Source organism: Salminus brasiliensis, chromosome 2 (genome assembly GCF_030463535.1).
Source record: "Salminus brasiliensis chromosome 2, fSalBra1.hap2, whole genome shotgun sequence".
Classification (NCBI taxonomy): Eukaryota; Metazoa; Chordata; class Actinopteri; order Characiformes; family Bryconidae; genus Salminus; species Salminus brasiliensis.
This window is the reverse complement of record NC_132879.1, coordinates 19055358-19078371: the sequence shown is the minus strand read 5'-3', so window position 1 is coordinate 19078371 and position 23014 is coordinate 19055358. Positions and strand designations below refer to the sequence as shown.

The 23014-nt window shown below is 38.7% G+C and overlaps 4 protein-coding genes across 5 annotated transcripts; all 4 read left to right on the top strand.

Moving 5' to 3' along the window:
- The first annotated feature begins 2485 nt into the window (after window positions 1-2485).
- LOC140549880 (troponin I, fast skeletal muscle-like) lies at window positions 2486-3624 on the top strand. Its single transcript, XM_072673636.1, has 5 exons — window positions 2486-2515; window positions 2690-2818; window positions 2988-3077; window positions 3168-3344; window positions 3529-3624. The coding sequence occupies exons 1-5, from the start codon at window positions 2486-2488 to the stop codon at window positions 3622-3624; spliced, it is 522 nt and encodes a 173-aa protein (XP_072529737.1).
- A 2496-nt stretch (window positions 3625-6120) lies between these two features.
- On the top strand, window positions 6121-8140 carry LOC140549881 (troponin I, fast skeletal muscle-like). The gene is made up of 6 exons (XM_072673637.1): window positions 6121-6143; window positions 6254-6293; window positions 6470-6598; window positions 6906-6995; window positions 7086-7262; window positions 8045-8140. Exons 1-6 carry the CDS (start codon window positions 6136-6138, stop codon window positions 8138-8140), a joined length of 540 nt encoding a protein of 179 aa, XP_072529738.1. The 5' UTR covers window positions 6121-6135.
- An 8602-nt stretch (window positions 8141-16742) lies between these two features.
- On the top strand, window positions 16743-18788 carry LOC140549878 (troponin I, fast skeletal muscle-like). Of its 2 annotated transcripts, none has more exons than XM_072673634.1 (6): window positions 16743-16750; window positions 16852-16888; window positions 17573-17701; window positions 18095-18184; window positions 18277-18453; window positions 18702-18788. In XM_072673634.1, the coding sequence occupies exons 1-6, from the start codon at window positions 16743-16745 to the stop codon at window positions 18786-18788; spliced, it is 528 nt and encodes a 175-aa protein (XP_072529735.1). The 2 variants fall into 2 exon arrangements, with proteins under 2 accessions (XP_072529735.1, XP_072529733.1); XM_072673632.1 differs by having other exon boundaries at window positions 18277-18462.
- A 2263-nt stretch (window positions 18789-21051) lies between these two features.
- LOC140549879 (troponin I, fast skeletal muscle-like) lies at window positions 21052-22341 on the top strand. Its single transcript, XM_072673635.1, has 5 exons — window positions 21052-21081; window positions 21261-21389; window positions 21785-21874; window positions 21964-22140; window positions 22252-22341. The coding sequence occupies exons 1-5, from the start codon at window positions 21052-21054 to the stop codon at window positions 22339-22341; spliced, it is 516 nt and encodes a 171-aa protein (XP_072529736.1).
- Window positions 22342-23014: the final 673 nt, after the last annotated feature.

The following is a 23014-nucleotide window of genomic DNA, read 5'->3' as shown; positions in this document are numbered from 1 at the left end:
TGAGTAGTCCCGGCGAGGCCCCGCCCTCTCCATAACAGGGGTGTAGTTTATGTGAATAATTAAAAATAAGAATCACAATCTTGAAGGAAGGGTTATTTATATTGTTGGGGTGAAGGGAGGAGTTGGGGCTAAGATATAGTGTTTCAGGTGCTTGCTAGCCCATTGGCCTCTGAGTGAAACTACTTCCATAAAGAGAAAGATGGGATTTCCTTGGCCATTGGGGAATGCAATATATACCTTCACATAAAGCCAGCTGCCTGCAGCGCTTCCAGTCTCCCCCCCATTCTCTTGGCTGTGCGCTCCACTACACCTCCTTCTGCTCACAGGTGAGAACCTCCGTTCTGCCTTTCTGTCCATTGCTGCTGTCCCCCAAGCCCTTGCGCTGCATTTGACCTGTTGAATTAGCGCATTGGCAGTGGGGACTGTCCAGTCTGGTCTAATTTGTGTCTGGTCTATTGTGCGCACAAGGTGTGTTAGGGATTTCCTAGTTTTTTTTCTCTGCAGTAAACAGATGTTCTGAGTGGCACTCCTTGTGTGCTGCTCTTTTGGTGAAGGGGCTTGCATGTGCAAAGCTGGCTTAGAAAGCTGTAATTTTTTTTATTATATTTACATTGTTACAATGACCAATGAAACGCATATGTGGCACTCGTATTTGGCATATTTTGGGGAAAGTCAGATGGCTGTAAGAAGTGTTAAACCCATAAGGGCACACATCGGCTGTGTGATGGATTGCGTGTTGAACTGAGCCGTTGAAGCTAAATTCCTCACACTGTGGGGCTCTGACAAGTGATCTGGATGTGCTCATCTTCTTGTCACTGCAAAATTCCTGATATGTAAATATTGGGCTTTAGATGGCATTTCTGATCTGTGTGGTATGTGACGAGTCCCGCAAAGGCATCACAACCATAGCTTAAGGCAAAGGTGTATGCAGGAAGCTTTGTGAGAGTGGAGAAGAAGATTACAGAAGATTAGCCCACATTATCGCCAAAGTGAACACTTACGACATGCCATTGTCATGTGCATTGTGGAGGCTAGATCCTTTCCCCCTGGGTATTGTGAGGGAGGTGATGATTTTTGCTTTGTAGCAAATTTAGATACAAAAAAAAAAATAATAAGTTAAAGAAATATTACAGCATACTTCATTAAGTTTCATATGATTGTTTTTTCCTTTTCACCCCTGGGTCAGTTCTTCTGAGTTTAATTGTAACAGACGTGGCTGATAAGCTGCTAAGACTGCTAAATTCTTCCTCCACTTTCTGATCTATGCACTTTAATGCCTCAGCCGTCTTGGGACTGTTCTAGAAGACTGGGTGGGCACCAACTTAAAGAGGTGTCATATTTTTTGATAATCGCCTAGAGACAAACTTACCATAACAGCCCCCTAACCAACCCCCAAGCTGAAGAACTTCACACCCACCCAAATATAGCCACTGATTCTCTGAAGATGATTTAAACCCCGCCCCGCTCCCCTGTTCCTATTCCCAATTCCCACTTCCCACAAACTCTCAGTTTCCCTAGCCTAACCCCACCCACTGGCCTCAGTCCATGCCCTATCCAGACACCACTACAACTGCCAGTATGAAATAATATAACATGGTTCTGGGCGGTTCAGTGACAAACAAAGAGGGACGTGAATTGTTTTACTTTCTTTCTTTTTCAAATGATTTCATCTATGTGGAACAGTTGCTTCCAGAGCAAATCGAATGGAATCAAAACAAATCAAATGTATTTGTGTAGCGCTTTTTGCAACTGATGCAGCAAAGCAGCTTTACGGAAATCTAGTACTGAAACTAAAGATCAACAAAACATAAAACCCCTGGTGAGCCAGCCAAAGGCAACAGCGGCCAGGAAAAACTCGCTCAAAGCTGGAGAAGGAAACCTTGGGGTCAACCAGGTCTCACAAGGGGGGACCCGTCCTCCTCTGGTCAAAATGACTGATGAAATTTGATATTCAATGTACACAGTTGTAACATACCATGGCATTTACATGAGCATTACTCAACTAAACCTGCCAGTAACACTCTGCATCTATGCTGTGCTGATATAAAATACACTCTTCTCATTTAAGATACCTTGTTTTTGGGTTTTGCAGCTGTTTCTCATCTTTGAGTCAATTATTACTCATTGGTTGTACTGTGTAACACTCACTTGCCCCCCTTGCCCACATGTCCCTTTATGCTACAGGGTGTGAAAACCAAACTCAGCCAAGATGTCGGAGTAAGTATACCTTTACCCTGTTCTGTGTCTATGTTGCAATTGCCACCATTCATATAAATGGACAGTGGGTGCATGTTTGTAGTTGGATCTCAAATAGCAGATTTGCAGTTTGTGTGTGTAGAAGGAAATGTGGATTGTAATGTGGATTGTAATGTGTATTATACGGTAATACCAGCCTGAGTTGTCTCTGTGCATGCATACATTATGGTTTACCTGACATTGTTTCTGGACATCCTCATCATTCCAATCCAAACTCTTAAGGAAAAAGATGTCCTCGAGTCGCAAGCATCATCTGAAGGTACATTTGACATTTCTCCTCATGAGTGATTAAATAATAGCTTTGTTCATTTATTCACTCTGTTATTAAGAGATCTGCAGTCATTAATAAATGAGTCTACTGCTTCCTACAGCACTGTACAGCATTATTGGGATAAAATGTAGATGAACTAAGGTTGTCTGTCTGTCCCTGCAGAGCTTGATGCTCTCCATTGCTAAAGGTTTACTAGAGTTGGAAGTAAAGGAGAAAGAGGAGGAGAGGAAAAGATACATGGCAGATACATGCCCACCTTTATCTCTGCCAGGAGGCATGCAAGCAATGCAGGTACTGATGTAAACGCACAAACAACACAATTCTCTATAGAGTAAGCATACGCTTTACTGTGCTGAACTGAAACATGTAAGGTTTAGAATAAATCTGCAGTCTTGTCGTGATCTATTTTCTAAAATGTCAAAAATGTTGCAGCTGAAATAATACGTTTGTTTGCCGGCAGGAACTGTGCAGAGAGCTTCACCATAAGATTGACGTGATTGATGAGGAAAGATATGACCTGGAGAGCAAAGTCAGCAAAAGCACTAAGGAGGTACGGTCAAGTTCTCTTACACGACCTTGTCTATTTAACTTACCTCAAAGCATCATCTGTTCCTGTGGTTACTTCTCTGGTCGACTCTAGATTGAGGACCTGAAGATTAAAGTTCAGGACCTGAAGGGCAAGTTCAAGAAGCCAGCTTTGAGGAAAGTACGTCTCTCTGCTGATCAGATGCTTCAGGCTCTGCTGGGCTCCAAGCACAAGGTGTCCCTGGATCTGAGAGCCAACCTGAAACAAGTGAAGAAGGAGGTCAAGGAGGAGGTGGGTGCTAGCTGGCTGATCTGCACATTTTTATTAAACTGCACTTCCTTTTGACTTTGGTCTATTGTGAGCTACCTAGATTTCTTTATATCAATGGCAAGTTCTTTTTGGCACAAATTTGAGGACTCAAAATCCTATATTTATTTATTGGGATTAATAATATAATTTTTCCTCTATGACCCAGGACAAGGAGCTGCGCGATGTTGGTGACTGGCGTAAGAACATTGAAGACAAGGCTGGCATGGACGGCAGGAAGAAGATGTTTGAGTCCGAGGCCTAAATTTTAGAGCATGGACATAATCGTTGATAAGAAATGTAGGAAAGGTACAAACAAAACTGTAATTAATGATATTCTGTAAAAGATTTAGAACTGTACACCTCAAGACATGTTTTTCTGGTTGTAAAGGACGTCACAAAACATTTGTTTTAGGAATGACATTTTTCCAATGCGTAACGTGAATAAAGGATTTTGAAAAATACATTTGTTAATTGTCTTAATTTATATTGAAACCCTTTACTTTAGAAAACCTGCAGTGATGTTGGTATGACTTCATGGTATGACATTATTTTAATTTTTCCATTAAAATACATAATTTGGGATAAAACATCCTCTGTCCACTCGGCGTATGGTAGCTATTTGTCCAAAGCTGTGAAAGAACAGCTGAACAATCCAACATCTGGTAATCATACACAACCAGTTGTTGACAAACTAAATAGCAGAACTGAAAACTGCAAAGGGTAAAAATGGAAGCAAATTAACATTTTCATTATTATGCAAATTGAATATTTCCTGATGTTTTATGTATCTAATGATTGTATGAATTCCAGAAAAAAAGGTAAGGTAATCACCACAACCTACTGCACCAATACAAACTAGTCAATGTGTTTACAATACTGTAATTAACCCCTTATTAATATCTTGAAAGGTCATTCATTATGATTCAAGGGATGGAAGATCATTGTGGATGTTTCAGCCATCAGGCAGACTCCTTTGGCTAAGGTAAGACTAGTAGACTATCCATGCTTATTCAGCAGAATTAACAAAAAGCTCCAGTTTCTAGAATGCTGATGTGAGTTTTACTGCACTACCACTGTTTAAAGCTGTTGCTGGCCCATTCATTACCAAACAGGTCCAAAAGCATCTGCTAAGTAAAAGCTAAATGATAAAGCCTGAGTAACAATCTTGAAGGATGGGTTATTTATATTGGAGGAGCAGGGAAGGAAGCCATAGTGCCGTATTTCATGACCTTGTCAGCTCATTGGTTTGGTCGGTAATCCATTTCCATAAAGAGAAAGGCAGGATTACAGTGCGATCAGAGAATGCAATATATACCTTCTTTACACTTCAGCTGTGTCTTTGCCTGAGAGTTGCCCATCCTCACACGTCAGCCTTGTTCCTCCTTCTGTCTGAGGTGAGAGCTGCTCTTTTTGTTTTTGTGTCTTGCTTTTAAGTCATCAAAGAAGACTTGTTAGAATTATTCATTATTAGCAGTTGCTAGTCTTAATTCTGAGCACTGCAAAATGATTAAGAAATTCTTGATAATCACTAATTTTGATATCTTATTTTAAAAAGAAATCCAACCGTTTATGGCTCCCACTAACAGCAATGTATGGATTAGTTTATGTGCAAATGATATTTGGTTAATATTTTACCAATTTCTAAATGTGCAAAAGCTTGGGTAAGATGAAGATGAGCTACTGAGGTATCTGTCCACTGTACTGAAGGGTGATCAGGGTGGGCCACGGCACTTGCTTGATATATATAGTGATGATGTGACACTTTGAAAGGCAATACCTCCTCCTGCAATACATTTTAAAACTGATACCCCAATGTTATTCTTCTTGTCAACACCTACATGTAGTTGTGTGTAATTGCCTGTTTACAACAGTGTTTTGACCAAACGACAAGAAAACAACAAAATGACAAAATGACAGTCAAGTGAAGTGTAAGTAAATGCGAATTAGTTTAAGCCAGCTGCCAGTAGAAAAAAAAACTGTTCTCACTATACACCCATCAGTTAATTCCAGTTCTTTTACGAGTGAGCTAATATGTGATATATGCTTTACCTTTTATTTTATGATAGACTTTTTCTTAATGCTTCTCTGCCTAAGCAGTGGCTTCCCAGAATAGCCTTTATTTTCTTCTTTGAAAGAAGGTGAAGAAGTTTTATATAGCCCTGCTGTCTTCGCAGCTTTCTAAGCATGTAGTTAAGGAATGAGGTGGTCGTTTGAGGGCACTAAAGCAGGTAATTAGTAACTCGGTCATCAGTTATCCAGTCTGCCTGCTGCATTACTTGAAGTGGGCTAAAGAAAGCCTGGACATGAACTCAGCTGTGAAGGGAATAAAGGACATGTAGTTATTTCAGAGCCATGCTCTAATGTCTTGGTCATCTTTGAGATGTGCCATAAGGCTGGCTTGTCCCTTGTGGTACCAGTTGTGGTATCATATTGCAGTGACCTCTTTGAGAAAAGCCTATGATATCAGTCAAGGAGGGATTTGGGGGGACATAGCCTTCTCAGATTTAGAACTGCTGCTAAGGGTGTTAGCATGTGACAAGTTGAAACTAATTTAGTCTAGGTTACATAAACTTAAACACAAATAACAGATTGGCCTACCAATAACCCTAGATATTATTGCGGTGTGCACCAAAATCACATCTAAAAAAAGTTTTGTTTAATAATTAGATTGTACAAAATACCTCCCTAAAACCCCAGCGAAATGTACCACAAACACCATCAATACATCTTTTCTTTGATTACTTCCAACAGGGAATAAAGACAACCAGCCAACATGACTGAGTAAGTAGAATTGGCTCTAACTGACTCATTAGCACATAATATATGATCTCAATGTACAGGTATATTTAGTAACAAATAAACACCAAACATCTACTTTATTTTAATACCAGGAACAAAAAGATGGCCATGAGTCGAAAGCACAACCTGAAGGTAGAAATCCTGTGTATAATCTCATATTTCAAGTAAAAATGAACATTTTGTGATGCCAAATGTGCTAAATAATCCAAGAATAACACTGTTCATATGCTTAAAAAAACATATTTTGCTTTTTATTATGGGAAATTTATCTGCAAATTGATCGCATATCTACCAATATCTGCCCCCAGAGCTTAATGCTCCAGGTAGCAAAAGACCTGCTAGAGGCTGAGGCAGTAGAGAAAGTGGAGGAGAGGAAGAGGTACATGGAAGAGCACTGCCCCCCTCTTTCTTTGCCCCACAGCAAGGCGGAATTAGAGGTAAAACACCATCAGCAACTTCACTACACTACACTACATCATCATTCTGTTAGTTTCATGATATACAGTCCAAAAGCATTCAGACAGCCTTGTTATTATCAATAAGGTGCTTATACACACAGATTGCACTTTGGAGTTCTCTGGAGTGAATGAGCGCCATCCAGTACCTTTAGCATATCTTAATACATTTGTTTAGCTGAAGAAACTCAAAATGCATGAAATGGGAGATTTAGTCAAAGCACTATTAGTGGGACCACTAGTCTGGGTGGTCTGGTCTAAGTAAATGTACTTTTTTGTCCATCATCAGGCACTCTGCAAAGAACTACATGACAAGATTATTGTTCTTGATGAGGAGAGATACAACCTTGAACACAAAGCCAACATGGTTATTGAAGAGGTGAGCTTTCTCTCACTCCTCACACTCCTCAGTGGATACATGACATGAACTTTTCTCTTACTTGTCTTGGTACTTTTTCCCTGAGTTCAGGTCAAGGATTTGAATATAAAGATTGTGGATCTCAAAGGCAAGTTCAAGAAACCTCCCCTGAAGAAAGTGCGCATGTCAGCTGATGCTATGCTTCAGGCTCTGCTGGGCTCCAAGCACAAGGTTAACCTGGACCTGAGAGCCAACCTGAAGCAAGTGAAGAAGGAGGTCAAAGAAGAGGTCAGTGTTTTGTAAGATTATTTTTAAACCCCAGGTTCAGCTCTCACTCACTGATTTGAAAATATAGCATCAATATGGGATTTTTGTCTTATTTAAAATCTTTTGAAGCTCTGAAAGGAGCCAAGCTCTAAAAGTAGACAATCATGCTCAAACACTTTACTACCCCAAAGGAAGACAGATCACACAGAGTGTGTGCTATTTCAGTCTAGATTTGCTACAGGGTTTGATTAGCACCTTCTGTTGGTATTGGCATTACACGCATCACTACCAATATGACATCTCTAGTTTTAATGTCCAGTGTTTACCTGAAATTACTACACTCTTAACTAAATATGCCCTAGAAAACATTTATTTAATATTTTAAGTTGTTCTTCAATCTATAAATAGTAAGGTATGTGACTTTGGCTGGGCAAAAAAAAAAAGCCTAGCCTCTGATTCATATGCCTATTTAAAATAAGCTAGCTGTTTTAAGGGACCATGGTGGCTCAGGAGCCAAAATGCATAACATAGCTTTTTTTGACAAACACAACCACTGTAATTATTATTATCATTATTATTATTATTATTATTATTATTATTATTATTATTGATTGTACCGGATGACTTAGCTAGCTAAAAAGATTTTAGCCAGGTTAAGTTTTAGCCTAGCACCCACTCGCCTCCCGGGGTTCATCATTCAGTTTGCTTTCAAGGGAGCAGAGAGGGGCTTTCCTACTTGTTGTGCTGTACACAGTGAAATCACACAGCTAGCTTGAACCATTTCTTTCCTTTTTTATTCACAGGATAAGGAACTGCGTGATGTTGGTGACTGGCGTAAGAGCATTGAAGACAAGGCTGGCATGGGTGGAAGGAAAAAGATGTTTGAGTCAGAGGCTTAAAGGAATGGACCGGAGCTTGTGTGGTTTAGCTCCTTAGTGTCACCACTGATTCCCTATCATTATACTGTTCAGAGGGCGACTATACCATGGACTCTTTTTATTTTTCTCCAGACAGAGGTTTTAACATATGGTCAAGCAGATGTTGTTTTACCTTCTAAACTCAGCAGCTCTTTTCACAGAGCAGTCTTTTAAAATGAGCCCGAATGTGAGTTTTCTTATCCAAATAAATGTATTCTTCTGTGATGCTGCAAAAATGTCCCCAGTCTTACTTGCATCTTGAATTTACAACTGAAGATGTCATAATCTTGTCTCAGCATGTCTCTAAATCCTTTCTACTCCTATGCCACTGGTTGGTTTTGCAAAAAAAGGTAAGTTACACAGCCGTCATTCTCTTTCTGATTCAATTTAATTCAGTTTAAACTGTTTAAATCATTTTTTTTTTATCCTTTACAGAACCGTGTTTTTTCATCCAGCTTCAGGCACCTTTTCAGAATACCAGAGGTGAGTGATGTTTATGTATTATTAGTAATATTTGCATATATTAGCTCCAGTTCTTATCTAACATTTGTAGATTGTAAATCCAGTAGTTGCTTCTCGAGGCATTATTCTACTCAGTTCTTAAATTACTGATGGAACTAAACCTGGTAGAAGGATAGACCTAGGTGGAGCATGACAGGACACATGAGAGGGTCCCTTCATTCTTTGATTTTCTTTGACATTTTAAGGATCAGAATTGAAGGCGGAGTTTCAGATGCTGTTCTGTTGCTCTGTGGGAAATGCTAGTTCCATAAAGAGAAGCAATGTTTTGCTTGGTCATCATTTAAATTTTATGAAAACACTCGGTGCAGTTCAGTAGCTCGTAGGAGTCTCAGAACTGGATCATCTTTGCCGCCTTCTCTTTCTAGGTTAGAACACTTGACATCCAGCTTGTCTTGGCTTCAGCAAAAGAGAGGTTTGAAGGATTTGGATATTTCTTTCTGGATTGGAATCTATGGCAAACACCGGATATAAGGATTTTAGAAAGAAATTTGATCTTATATCAGGGTTTTTTCAGCTGGTGTGTCTTTACAATATTCCAATTCTGTGAATTCCATGTTATCTGGCTATGTGACCACTGCAGCCACTGCAGTAATGAAGGTTGAAAACCGTTATAATTGCACTGAATGAGTATAAATTAAAGCCTATTTCCAGTCTAAATTAATTTACAAGACTATTCTTGTAAAATTATCATGGGTGATGTTCCCGCGTTGTAGAAATAAGGTAGGCCTGAATGTTCTGACAAGTTCATTTCTGAGGTTCTGATTTAATGACTGTTGAGACTGATTCTATTAATGTAGGTTTGTACTTAACTTGTCTGTTAGCAAAGACATCTGCACACAACCTTTCAAATGATCATTGTATGTAAATAAAGCTTACCTTAATTCAGTGCTCTAGCAGCAATCTAACATGTTGTGGAGCCAGCTTATATGACAGTGCGCTCCTTGATTTATGAAGAGATGATTTGATATCCTGAAACCTTACTCCTGTGTGAGCAGCTCAGCAGCAAATATTATTACAGCATTCCTTTGATGTTACATTTTGTACTTTTTTTTAACCTCACTTTGGGCATCTGTACTTTCTATCCATTTATACGGGAACCTCCAGAAGGAGTGGGGGAAAACATGATTGTTACTTTATAGTATGTGCTTTCAGAGCTTTTAGATACCACCCAGACTCTGGAATCAAAAGTAGGATCAAAGTCTCTGCAATATCCACTTTATAAAATATTCCAGACAGCTGTCTTTCTCTAGTTATGTCTCTTCACCTATTTCAGGAGTAAATCTAAACAGTCCACCCATGCAGCCTCCTTAGTTTGGTTCAAGTTTGTCTCCTGAGACTGTCTGAATGAGGCAGATGAATCTCAAATGGCAGGGTCCGTAGCACATGCCAAGGTGTTGGGTTATAATGTGTCCTTGAAGAGGCGCATAACCCTGTGAGAGGGACCTTAGCTGGGCAGCTGCCCCTAACACATACTGCCTAACTTAATTTAGAAGTGATTTCCCCTCTGTCTGTAGAAGAGGTCTTCCCTAGTGTACTATACATCACCTTCCCCAGAAACCCACCAGTTGTTCAGCGAGACCTCAGTTGTGCTTTACTTGTCCTTCAAGAAGACAAGCCTAACTTTTTCAACCTTCTTACTTTAACTTTAACCCTGAGCTCAGAGATGGCTGATTTTAGGAATAGTGTGATTTGATGGAAAGAAAGAAGGGTATTTCAGTTTGCATCTGCAAATCTTTAAAACTTGTCCTCCCCTTTCCTTCCCTCATTTCTTTTCCTCTCTCTCCATTTTTTCGGCCCCTTTTTTCATTTTTCTTCTCTTTCTTCACAGTCTCCCCTTTTCCCCCTAATTTTACTCCTATGTCTTCCCTCCCAATCCCTTTCCCTCTTTTCTGTCCCCTTTTCTTCCTTTTCCTTCTTTTCCTTCCCCTTCAAACCTTATTTCCTTCCCTCATTCCTTTCTTTCTTATACTCCTCGCTCTTCCTTGCTATTTGTGTTTCCATGCATTTGTCAGCAACAGTGACCATACAGTAATTAGGTATGTGCAGTGCGGGCCAGAGGGGACAAACATTTTAGTCCTTATTGTGAACTGATGAGCATGGGCTCTGCAAAGCCATTCTCAGTGTTTTCCCAGCTGTAACATCCCTGCACAGTGGCGAACAAATGCACAGATTCGAGAGCCCTTCAAGAGCTCTTAAGTGGGACCACCCCACCATAATTGCCATACTGCAAAAAGCATACCAACTCAAAAATCTGAACTATGATGTGATCGTTTGCTAGATCCCAGGCCACTGCGGTCTCCCGGGCAATGAAAGGGCAGACCAGACAGAAAAGAAAGCTACTTGGATGACGGCTAACGCATGCAAGACCCCACCAACCGATGCTAAGCCAGCATTGACCTCCTACTTTATGAACAGATGTCGAACTGAGTGGGACAGGCTTCTTGAGTCCAACCCAAGTATAAGTAGTAAAATGTTAACCTACTTCAAAAATAGATGGGACGAGATCACATACAGTAGATTCTACATTGGACATACAAGTTAACACACTTCCCTCTAGTAGGAGAGAGTTCCCCACACAGACTCTGTATAGAACCAACAATAAAGGACCTCCCCCAAACCAAAGCTGGAACACGGATCAAGTTCCTATCAATTACAGGACTAAAAGCATATGTCTGCCCCCATGACAGTATCCATCCAAACTGCAAAATGCAGAGCTGTTCTGGCATTAAAACCCCATTAACTAAGTAAGTGCTTCTATATGGTAAGTGGAGCTGATATAATAGGCTGAGTTCATTCCATTTCTTTGATTAAATGTAGTGTTTTATACATGTTTGGCAGAGCTAGATTCTGGCCATTGCTAACAGAATGCTGCTAATGGCTGCAGTCGCCTCAGCCTACAACATTCTGAGACTGCAATGAAGGCCTATTTAGAGGAATCTATGGCAGACTTTCAGGTGCCCTTGTGTGAATATTCCTTGTAAATAAGTCTGTGATGTCTTTTCCTGGCTCAAGTGAAACCCAAACAAACCTTCAACTGGACTGAACAAGGAAACTTCATGGAATATCAGCATTCCTCTAAATGTCGTGTTTATTAATGCTGGATTGTACGATCTGTGTTATCAGTGATCGATAAAGTAGACAAGAAGCGCTATGACTCAGTAGCCAAAATGGCCAAAACTAAAAAGGAGGTACTGCAATATGTGGTGACTGAATAGCATAGTATGTTTCACCAATCTGATGCACTGGTGGAGCTTCAGTAGCAAATATGTCATGTGATCGGTTTGCTTGGACCAGACTGAGGAACTGAAAAGCATAGTGGTTGAACTGAAGGGCATGTTCAAGAAGCCAGCTTTGAAGAAAGTGCACTTATCTGCTGATCAAATCAAATCAAAGAGCTCCAGGCTCTGCTGGGCTCCACACACAAAGCCACCTCAGACTTGAGAGCAAATCTAAAACAGGTGATGAAAGAAGTCAAAGAAAATGAGTAAACCTCACCTAAAACCATTAAATCAATGTGAATTTCTATTTGAAGAGGAAATGTCTTTAGTGAGATCCTAAGGTTTGGCCTAGTCCTCAATTTACCTTTTTCCTGTTGTTGTTGTTGTTCTTTTGATTGACAAGGACACTGTCCATGACTGGTGTAGGAATGTTGATGACAAGGTCTGCATAGATGGCCGGAAGAAGATGGTTGAGTCCTCTGAAGTTACCTGATTAGACACACTGGCAGCTTGTTTCTAATCTTTTACTGTAATCACTTGTTTTTAATGCCCTGTCCAAATTAAAACCATGCTTTTAGTAACTTTATCTAAATAAATATCAAACGTAAATGTTTGTGATGGGTTTGAAGGTATTGCAAAAGACAGGGCTTCCACTGCCAGTTCAAAGGTCTGCTGAAAACATGCACCAATTTTTGTAATACTTTATTATGAGTGGTCCTTTGTAGATGATCAATAAACCCTTAACAGAGGATGAGTAACACATCAACAATCAACATATCAGTGCAGTAGCAGCAGTGAAGGATCTAGATAAACCAAGCTAAATATCTTGAAGATGCTAAGATTTCCTAATAATCACCCTGGCCCAAACCCTAACCTTAATTTTAACCCAAAACTTAAACCTAACTCTCACTCTGCCCCCTTAATCTCAGCCTAATCCAGGTAAGATCCAGTTGCAGACTGGGATCATCATCAGGTTGAGGAGGTTGAGATGGTCTGTATTAGAGCTGTTAGATGATCAGTGATTTCTCAGGTGACCTAATGCAATATAGTTGGACAGCTGAACGCACTTTGAGGAGAACGCTAACTAACAGTTTTCTTAGATCAGCTTTCAAAGGCCTGCACTGACTAGCATCACACAGAGTAAAAAGAGGGTTGATGACAGGGTTGAGGGTTAGATACCCTGGCTTGGCAAGCTGCCACTGTTGGGCCCTTGAGCAAGGCCCTTCACCCTCTCTGCTCCCCGGGCGCTGCAACAATGGCTACCCACTGCTCCGGACACGTGTGCTCACTGTCCACTGTGTGTGTTTCACTGGTGTGTATGTGTGTGTTCACTGCTAGGATAGATTAAAGGCGGAACCCAAATTCCTGATAGTAGGCTGCACCACTCAAGAGCATCACCTGTCAATCATCAGTTTTAATAGAAATGATTTTACTTTATTCAATGTGATAATGTCAGTGGGGCTTTAAGAGAGCATGTTAGTTAACAATGATTTTAACAAGTACTCCAGCAACTTTAAATTTCTCACTCCCTTAATCTGTATTTCTCTCTCTCCTTACCCCTCTCTCTTTTCCTCTGCCCCTCTCTCTTTCCCTATTTCCCTATAAGTGTGTACTCTCTGTGCTATGCCAAATGTCTCTGTGACACATGCTTTACTGATGGCATGTTGACACTGCTAAACATTTGATTTATTCCAGTGCCATGATTTATTCTGCTATGCTATGAAAGGCATCTTCACTGTTTAGCTCAGATAACGTGAAGCTAATTTATAAGACATTGTTTTCATACTCCTACACAGAAACCAATGGAAACATCTGGAAAGGACTGATGATGCAGAGCTTGGAGGATCAAAGATATTGAAAGTAATGCTGACATCTGTTGGCCAGCATTAAACCTACAGGTATGATGTGTTCGAATGATCACTAATTCAATTCAATTCAGTTCAACTTTATTGTGAATATTATACTAATACAGGGTTGTACAGTACACCGAAACACTGTTAGGCTAGGTCTCTATTGCAGAATAGGTAAGACATGATACAATAGTTCAAGGACAGTAGACAAAACATGAGACAGATTGCAGAGACAATAAGTACAAAGACAATACATACAAAATATAAAAATCTGTGCATGTACTTGTATAAATGTGTGCATGAAGGCTGGGTGATTAAGGTCCAAACTAAGTTACTGTAATAATAGTAATATGGAATAAATATGTAGACCAGTGATGTGTTGTGCATGTAAGTGGAAGTTATGTAAGACCAATCTGGTACTGCAGCAGTGTTAGAGACATGCTTAGGTCCAGCTAGAAGTATCGCAAATGTGTGATTCCAGGGCACATTTGCTTGGCCTGCCTCTCTCCTTACCATTTCTAGCTTTGTCTACTGTGCACTGGCTTAGACTCCCCCTTTGAGGGCAGCATTTTACATGAGAATTGCCTTGCTCAGGTCAAGTGAACAGGAGACAACAGGCAGCAATAAAGCAAACAGTATTTGTAACAAAATTAAAAACTTGCTTTGGCTTGTTAAGAGAGCTTGGTAATACTGCCTGCTACCATTGTAACTTACCTCTGATAGAAATTATTATGCTCTTGAAGGACATGATTTCTTGGTCATGTGATGTTATCAAGCATTTGTTTTTTCAAAGTAAAAGCCCCACTTTTCCACAATTAAATGGTAAAATGTGAATTTTATTTTACTGTTTTTTAGTAAAGTTGAGATAAAGTAGTTGTTGATATGTGGAAGCACCATGCAGTAGTGGGTTAAAAAATCAATAACACATCAGAAGTCAGTAGTATCAGTAGTAACTCCAGTACAGTAGTCTTTATCTAAGTCATAAATGTTGATAAACATAATCTAGCTATGTTAACACACCCTGTTTTACTGTTGGTCTTTTATTAGCATCCACAATGCAGGGTAGAAAAAGTAAGTGAACCCTTGTGTGTGATCTCTCCAAGCTAATTGACAAGAAGTTTCATTTATTGAGATGAGATTGGAAGTGTGGGTTTCACAGGTGCTTTGCCCCCTTAATAAAAGCAACTTAAGATGGGTTATAGAGATGCATGAAGCTTGAAAAGGCTACTAGACTGTTGCTAGTCTCCCTATGATATGGTGTCTCCTTAAGATCACTCCAAAAGCACAGTGGGCAGTCTGCCACAAAGACAATGCAAGATTCCACCTGCACACACTAAAAGATAATGCCAAATATGAGCTTTATTGGTTTGAGATCATGACACTAACATTAAATTCAAGATCCAGGTTTCCAAACTATCCAAACAAATCAAATCAAACACGCTCATATTTGTCATTCTTTTTCAAATACTTTTATTAAAGCTTTCAAACAAGGGCTGCTCAGTAAGACAAGCTTTTCTGAATGGAAGGTCTCAAAGTGAATATCCTTTCAAAATACTTCCAGTGTGAAATATTACCTATTTCCAAAAATAAAGCCTTCCTTGTGGTATAAATCATCAGTAGCAGTAGGCTATCCTGTATCCTGGGGACAGGTGTATGTGCAGTTAGGCCAAACTGATTTATGAGCTACATCTCCTTTTTTTTTGTAATAAACATATAGCTTTTCTTTAGACTATACTACAACTAATTGTATATGCAGATGCTGGATTTATTCATTTCACTAGACTTCATTCTTACATTTTATTTTACCTAGACATCTGGAAATTTGGTCTTCCCTGTCTTATCTATTTTAGGCAAAGTAATTGGAAGAGACTAGATACCCTGGATATTTCAGGTCCTGGCAGACTGATGTGTTTGGTGCTCATAATGATGACCATAAACAGGGGTGGAGATGTTCCCTATTGCTGGTTCTTGCCAGCCTTATAAACAGTTAAAGGCCAGTGTTTCAGTGCCAGTGGCGTGCCTCCCTGAACCATTCCTCCATCAAGCCAGTCCCAGTGCCACATCTTCTCAGATAGGTGAGAAAAAGGGTCTAAAAAGTCTAAAAAGATTGAGCATCCATTTGTCTTGCTGATGTATTATTTTAGGATATGTAAGGAAGGTAACACTTAAGGGCTAGTGATGTTGTTAATATCTCTATAGAATTTAATAACTGTGTGAAATTTAGTTGTGAAAAATAAACCTTCAAAATAACATAATTTGCTTGCTTTAGTGATCTAGCAAGATATTCTATGAAATAAAAGTATTCTTCTAGGTGTATGAATTTATTAGCTTAGATGAAAATGGACTTGAATGACTAACATTATTTAGTATTACATGTATGAATCTTGCATGTAAACCTGTGTGTTGGTGATAAAATGTAAAAAAAAAATTAGCTGAAATATGGCATGGGAATTTTAGGAGAATACCTAAAAATGAAAATCATGAGAAAGTGTAGTGTGTGCTCAGCATATAGACTTCAACATAGCAGCAGCAGCGGAAATCCTTTGCCTCAGTGGATTTTGAACCTTCTGTTCGACATTCCTGTAGCTCTGTGGATAACAAGCTAGTATTAGTGAGTATGAAGGGTACAGAAAACATTGATGGAATCTGATGCACTGCCCTGATTTGAAGGTGGGGGTGTCATATTCTTATTGCCATCTCCAAAGATTGTTCTGGAGTCTAACAGGGGAGGCAGATATTAGATGTCAGAAGGTGAGACGCATACTTGTTTCCCTGGCATGTAATGGGTGAGCTCAGAGGAGGGCTTGACAGGCTTGTGATTTAAGGTTAAGCATTGCCATCTCGTATACCTTTAATGAGCACATGGATGTTTGAACGAATGAGTATTGCTGGTGCTTGTGAAATACTAAAATGAACAGGGCTCTTGAAATACCAAATGAATAAAGTGGCTTTCTTTCTTGTTTTTAAAAGGGGGAATACAACGAAGCTGCCAAGATGTCTGAGTATGTATAATATTTTACTTATTATATTTTCTCTGCTTTCAGTGTTTTATTTTATTATTAGCTGCTAATCTGTGTATATGTACAATCTTTTTTTAATGTAGAAAAAAGATGACATCGAGCCGGAGGCATCATCTCAAGGTAAACATAATCTATCTATCTATTTATCTATCTATCTATCTGCCTGCCTGTCTGTCTATCTGTCTGTCTGTCTATCTAAGAGCAAGTGTTTCTTGGGTTAGTAAAACACTAATATTAGATAATATAAGAATAAATTCAAATACTATTAATACAAAAAGTAGTAGTTTTATGTCACCATGTCAGTAAAACATCTACAACATTATTTATAGTTATTACCCAAAACCTGATTTTATAATTAAGTCAGTGCTTAATTATATTAAATCAGGTGAGCTGTTAATGTTATTTAACTAATTAACACTTTACATTCTATAGCATCATTTTTACTTTTTAGGACCTAAATAATAATACATTTAATGGCACATTAAATATGTATATTAATTGTATGTGTTAATAAATATTGATGAATAAATATGTATTAAAATCCTTTATGAAAGTAAATATAGTAAATAAATGTGTTCATTTATAGTTTTTATTTTAAAAAATGTTAAATTGAGAACAATAATAGGAATTATGTCTAAAATGTGCAGAAAAGTTTCCTTTGCAAGATTTATTTACTTATTTTATGACTTATTGTTTATACTTATTAAGTGATTTGATTAAGTGCCTTAAACCTGCACAGTACACTGAGAGAAAGTGAGAGGAATTAAAATGCATAACTGAATCACAATGTTTCCTTTCTCACAGAGTTTGATGCTGGGCATAGCTAAGACCTTGCTTGAGAAGGAGACCGCTCAAATTGAGGTTGACAGGGCTGCCTACATGGCAGAGCACTGCCCTGACCTGTCCCTCCCTGGCTCAACACAGGAGCTGCAGGTATACTACTCTCTCATATCCTAAAGAAGCCATCTAATCTAAGAAACTGAATTCCAGCAAATAAGAACATTGACTAAACATTGGTCCGTCATGTAGCCTGGCAAGCAATAGTAAATAAGTGCATTATCATTTTATTTTATATATAGTCTTAAGTTCTATTATTTGGGGTATTATGATAGTCATCACTGTTTATCATAGCTTAGATGAAGTAATTACTGCACATGATGGAATTGCTAGTGATGCTAATTATTTATGATGATGATAATAATAATAATAATAATAATAATATACCCAGCACGAGCAGCGCACTCTCAAACATTACCTTTATTAGAGTGCAATAACAAAGAACCACTATGTATAATCAGACTCTTGTCTAATTCAACATATGTGTAGGAAGCGTTGAAAAAATTGCATCAGACCATCGACAAGGTTGATGAAGAGAGATATGACCTGGAGGCCAAAGTGGCAAAGGCAAACAAAGAGGTATTTTGATTGTTTATCTGTGGGACAACAGTGTATTTTTTTACTTGGGTGTTTCCGAATCCCAAACCACAGCTTTGTTTGTGCATCTGCAGATTGAGGATCTGAAGATTAAGGTCATTGACCTGAAGGGCAAATTCAAGAAGCCTGCTCTGAGGAAGGTGCGCATGTCCGCTGATCAGATGCTTCAGGCTCTGCTGGGCTCCAAGCACAAGGTGTCTCTGGATCTGAGAGCCAACCTGAAACAAGTGAAGAAGGAGGTCAAAGAGGAGGTGGGTCATGTGCACAATATGTAATGGAGTACATTTAAACTGTGCTGGGAATAAAAATGCTCTATTTTGTGAGCGCAGTAAGAATTGAGAGATCTGGCTGAATACTAAGCTCTCTCCAGTGTAATGGCAGAGCTTTTCAGCATTTTTCCTGTTGTTGTTTTTGTTATCTGGATATACAAATACAATACATCTACAACATGAATCTGACGGACAGATGGACTTACTATATGCTGTTTGTTTCTGTGCAGGCCGCAGATGTTGGTGACTGGCGTAAGAACATTGAGGACAAAGCCGGTATGGATGGCAGGAAGAAGATGTTCGAGGGCGAGGCCTAAATTTCTGGACATTTCTTTGTTTACTCGGGGCCCTCTGCAGGGCTGTGTAGTGTCTCTCCTTTTTGCAATAGTTTCATTGTTTATGCCGGTGCCAAAGCCTGATTAGTAGCATTTGTTTTCTGCAGTATATATATTGTGAAGGAGAACTTTATATGATTGCAGAGTCACTACCATTAAATTATCTTAATGAAAACCGTTATGATGTTTGGTTTGTTTTAATTGTATTTAATTTTTTTTTTGGTTCTGTGTAGATGATTCAGGGCTGATATAAAGTTCACTATGGAGCAACTTTTCCGCTTATTAACTCTCTAATGCCCTCTGGAGGCCAAATCCCTTTTACACATTAACCTCATCAATTTGAGGCAGTTTCTGCTTCTTTCCATCTCTGTCTCTCTATTTTTACTCTTGCTCTTTACTCTCAGCTCTCTTTTAAATATCTACTGTTCTCAGATCTTTGTGAGAATTACTTTGTTTTTGAACAGAATTACACAGACATTCTTAAAAGTATGCTTTCATGGAAAAGGTTGGAGGAATCATATCAACATTTTTTTTTACAGTGGCTACTGGCTTTGAAACATTCAAATCCTAATTAGTATCATTATTGATTTTAGGTAATGACTGAAATTGCTCACTATGTTATTTAGATATTAGACAGGATTAATTATTGGGTCAAATTCCTTGTTGCACTAAAAAAAACACAGATTCTGTCTCAAGAGGGCTTTCCTTTTCTCTTATTAATTATTGTAATACATCCAAGTATATTGAGCTTTGACTCCCTTGACAGTGTTGCCTGAAGAGGACCCAGCACTCATCCAAGACCTCCTGAAGGAAATTTTACAAGGCGTGTCGTAGTTGGGTTGGGAGTATTTCAGGAGCTCGTTGGCCTATTGGTCTAGGGAGGAATCCATTTCCATAAACAGGACTCCAGGGATGTGCTGAGCCATCAGAGGACCCCTTATATATCCTATTTAATTTTTCCTCTCACTGGGGTTTGCCAGTCTTCCCTGTCCTTTTGCCAAGTGTGTTCTGCCCACGTTCTCGTGTATAGGTGAGCATCTTTCTGGTAAAATTAATAAGATAAAGACAAGAAAAACACTAATTACGCCATTACTGCAAAGGTTTGGGGTTTTAAGGAGCAATACAAGGTATGTAAACAGAAATATGTAAATAAAACAACATTGCACCTATGGTAGGTGTCTTTCCAATTGCTTATAGCATTGCATGGGGTATGCTAATACCATTTTTTATAGTGAAGAGTAGATTTAAATTATTGTCTAATATTGCCTTAATCACTGCTTAATGAATTTGGATGGCAATTAAATCATTAATTAAAGCCGTTGGTTAATAGATACGACTTGATATTGCTGTACATTGGGAATATCTCTTGTCCGAGGCAGTCTTGGTTGTTGTACACTATTGACTGAATAGAGTGAGTTGATTGCATGCATTGGAAACTGTTCTATAGCATGCAAATAGCTTTCCCAGAAAGACATAAGATTTAATAATGACGTGATTATTTTTGTGAAGATGCTTTCATTTCAGATGTTTTGTGAACATCTGTGTATGCCTACAGTTTTAATTTCTGGTTATGTTAAATATTTAAATCTAACAATTTCTGTAGTACTAAAAAAGTGCATCATTTTACAGCCCTGCTCTGACAACCTGAAATGCTTTTTAAATGGGTGTTAAATTCTGGCTTCAAAAAAGTGTATCGATGTTTAATGTCTTTAAAAAACTAAATTGACTGGAGCTAATAGCTAGGCTGATTTGTATAATCTGATATATTGACTAATGGTTTCTGATGTTGTCAACCTTTAAGAAGGCTCCAGGTTGCAGATGATGACATCTGATACAGCTTGGCTAAATTTGGCTTTCTCGGGCATATGTTAAGGCGTGTGCAGTGCAAGCCTTGGGGGGTGGGGGGGGGGGGGGGGGATTTGTGCAGTATGACAGTTACAGTAAAGGTCTGAAAAATTAACAGTTAAGGTTTGAAAGCTGGGCCTGTGTAATATGTCTCTATATCTTGTTACAGGGGGTGAACACAACAAACCGCCAAGATGTCGGAGTAAGTGCTTTCCATTGCAATGAATATTATTTTCATATTTAATATTTTTATTTATGTTAATCACTTGACCCTTCTGTACATATAATGTGACATTTTATCCAAGTAAAGTAACAGCCCTAAATGCATAGATTTGAGGTGCAATAGCTTATTTAATTGCAGTGATATTACAACACAATTTTATTTACCAACAGGAAAAAGATGACATCCACCCGCCGGTACAACCTGAAGGTAAACTTAGTGGGAAAAAACAGCTAAATTCTTTTCACAGTTATTTACTTTTTGGTATAATTTAAACAGCATATAAAATGTGTGATTAATAAACCAAAAGAAAGAGTCCAAATTCCCTACATTCTTATACATATATATCCTCAAGTGTATCCATGCATTTTCCTCTCTTTTTCCTTTAGAGCTTGCTGCTCTCCATTGCTGCCGGTTTGCTGGAGGCTGAATCCAAGCAGCTTGTGGTTGATAAGGAAACTTACATGAATGAGCACTGCCCACCCCTGGATCTGCCTGGATCCACACAGGAGCTCCAGGTATGAATCTAAGACAGATTCTATGCGTTATGTTATGCATGGAATTCTGTATAAGAACTTCTAGCCAGCCAAACTCCAGCCGCACCCCCAGGTCTACACAGGTCTGCACATAATACACTGTGCTTTTTAGCCTGTATTTTAAATTGTTAACACTGATCAAGGTATTAAAATGATGGTACTTTCCCTACATGAATTAAAAAATAACATTTGTTTTTACTTTGAGACTATTGGAGTCCTGCATTGTCTAATGAAAGAAATACATCATTAATTATGACATTGATAAACATTTCCACATAATTTAGCATTAGATGCATTTTTGTGCATGCAGCTTGTATTAAAGCATGTAATCACAACCCAAGTTTCAGCCTATTAAACTATATCTATTCCTCTTTCAGGACTTCCTCAAGAAGCTCAACCAGAACATTGAAAAGATTGATGAGGAGAGATATGACTTGGAGGCCAAGGTTATTAAGACAAACAAGGAGGTAAACACCATAACTCCCAATCCAAATGAATTACTTCCATAATCTATGAGTTTCAAATCCTTGGTGTCTGACTGGACGCTTTCCTATAGATCGATGACCTGAAGATCAAAGTTCAGGACCTGAAGGGTAAGTTCAAGAAGCCTGTGCTGAGAAAGGTGCGCATGTCTGCTGATCAGATGCTTCAGGCTCTGCTGGGCTCCAAGCACAAGGTGTCTCTGGATCTGAGAGCCAACCTGAAACAAGTGAAGAAGGAGGTCAAGGAAGAGGTGCGTAAGATGTTAAAACTGTGGTCATTTCATTGTTGGGACATTTCCCCTCTGGTTATTTCTCAGACATTAACAATTTGCTGTTCGCGCGTCATGGTTTATTTTTCGCAGACTGCAGAACAAGTTGGTGACTGGCGTAAGAACATTGAGGATAAGGCTGGCATGGATGGCAGAAAGAAGATGTTTGAGTCCGAGGCTTAAGATGGCTGTTGTTTTCTGATTGGTCTTAATTTTTCTCTGGCAGTAGTTCTGTAACCCCCACTCTCTTTCCAATAAAGGTGGTTTTCCCCAACATTTTTCACACTTAAATGTCATGACGTATTGTATTCCATGTATGTGCCTTTCATTTTATGCCCATGGAAATATATATATATATATATATATATATATATATATATATATATATATATATATATATATATATATATATATATATAGACATTTAGAATATTTTAGAGATGGTATGTCCCACAACCTCACAAATTACTAAGTTGCTATAGTATGAAACATATGAAGAACATAGGTTCTGAAGGTTAACTGAAAGCTTGGTTGCACTGTAACCCTTCAGTATATTTTCAGTCTTCAGCTGGAAATTTGACAAGTGCAATAAACTCCTCATGTTTCAATGACTGTCATAGTCACAAAATCTTTCCATAACATGGAGCCAAAACACCATCCTACAAAATGCAAAAACTGCCTTACACTGACAAACATGATAACCATATAAACACAATCTCGTAGCTAATCAAACATGAAACACAATCATTTCAGCATCTTCTAATCCATAGTTACTGGCCTGTGCAAAGGTTTGGAAACTTTACAGAGTTTACACCCTTTGGCAGAAATCATAGCTTGTTGTAGTTGGAATTTCCCC

Excerpts from the sequence above, each read along its gene's own strand:
- LOC140549880 (XM_072673636.1), top strand. The coding sequence starts at position 2,486 with ATGTCCTCGAGTCGCAAGCATCATCTGAAG. Across the intron at positions 2,819-2,987 it reads GAGGCATGCAAGCAATGCAG|GAACTGTGCAGAGAGCTTCA; the intron begins GTACTGATGTAA and ends GTTTGCCGGCAG. Across the intron at positions 3,078-3,167 it reads TCAGCAAAAGCACTAAGGAG|ATTGAGGACCTGAAGATTAA; the intron begins GTACGGTCAAGT and ends GGTCGACTCTAG.
- LOC140549881 (XM_072673637.1), top strand. Across the intron at positions 6,599-6,905 it reads ACAGCAAGGCGGAATTAGAG|GCACTCTGCAAAGAACTACA; the intron begins GTAAAACACCAT and ends GTCCATCATCAG. Across the intron at positions 6,996-7,085 it reads CCAACATGGTTATTGAAGAG|GTCAAGGATTTGAATATAAA; the intron begins GTGAGCTTTCTC and ends CCCTGAGTTCAG.
- LOC140549878 (XM_072673632.1), top strand. Across the intron at positions 17,702-18,094 it reads GCTCAACACAGGAGCTGCAG|GAAGCGTTGAAAAAATTGCA; the intron begins GTATACTACTCT and ends ACATATGTGTAG. Across the intron at positions 18,185-18,276 it reads TGGCAAAGGCAAACAAAGAG|ATTGAGGATCTGAAGATTAA; the intron begins GTATTTTGATTG and ends GTGCATCTGCAG.
- LOC140549879 (XM_072673635.1), top strand. The coding sequence starts at position 21,052 with ATGACATCCACCCGCCGGTACAACCTGAAG. Across the intron at positions 21,082-21,260 it reads CCCGCCGGTACAACCTGAAG|AGCTTGCTGCTCTCCATTGC; the intron begins GTAAACTTAGTG and ends TTTTTCCTTTAG. Across the intron at positions 21,390-21,784 it reads GATCCACACAGGAGCTCCAG|GACTTCCTCAAGAAGCTCAA; the intron begins GTATGAATCTAA and ends TTCCTCTTTCAG.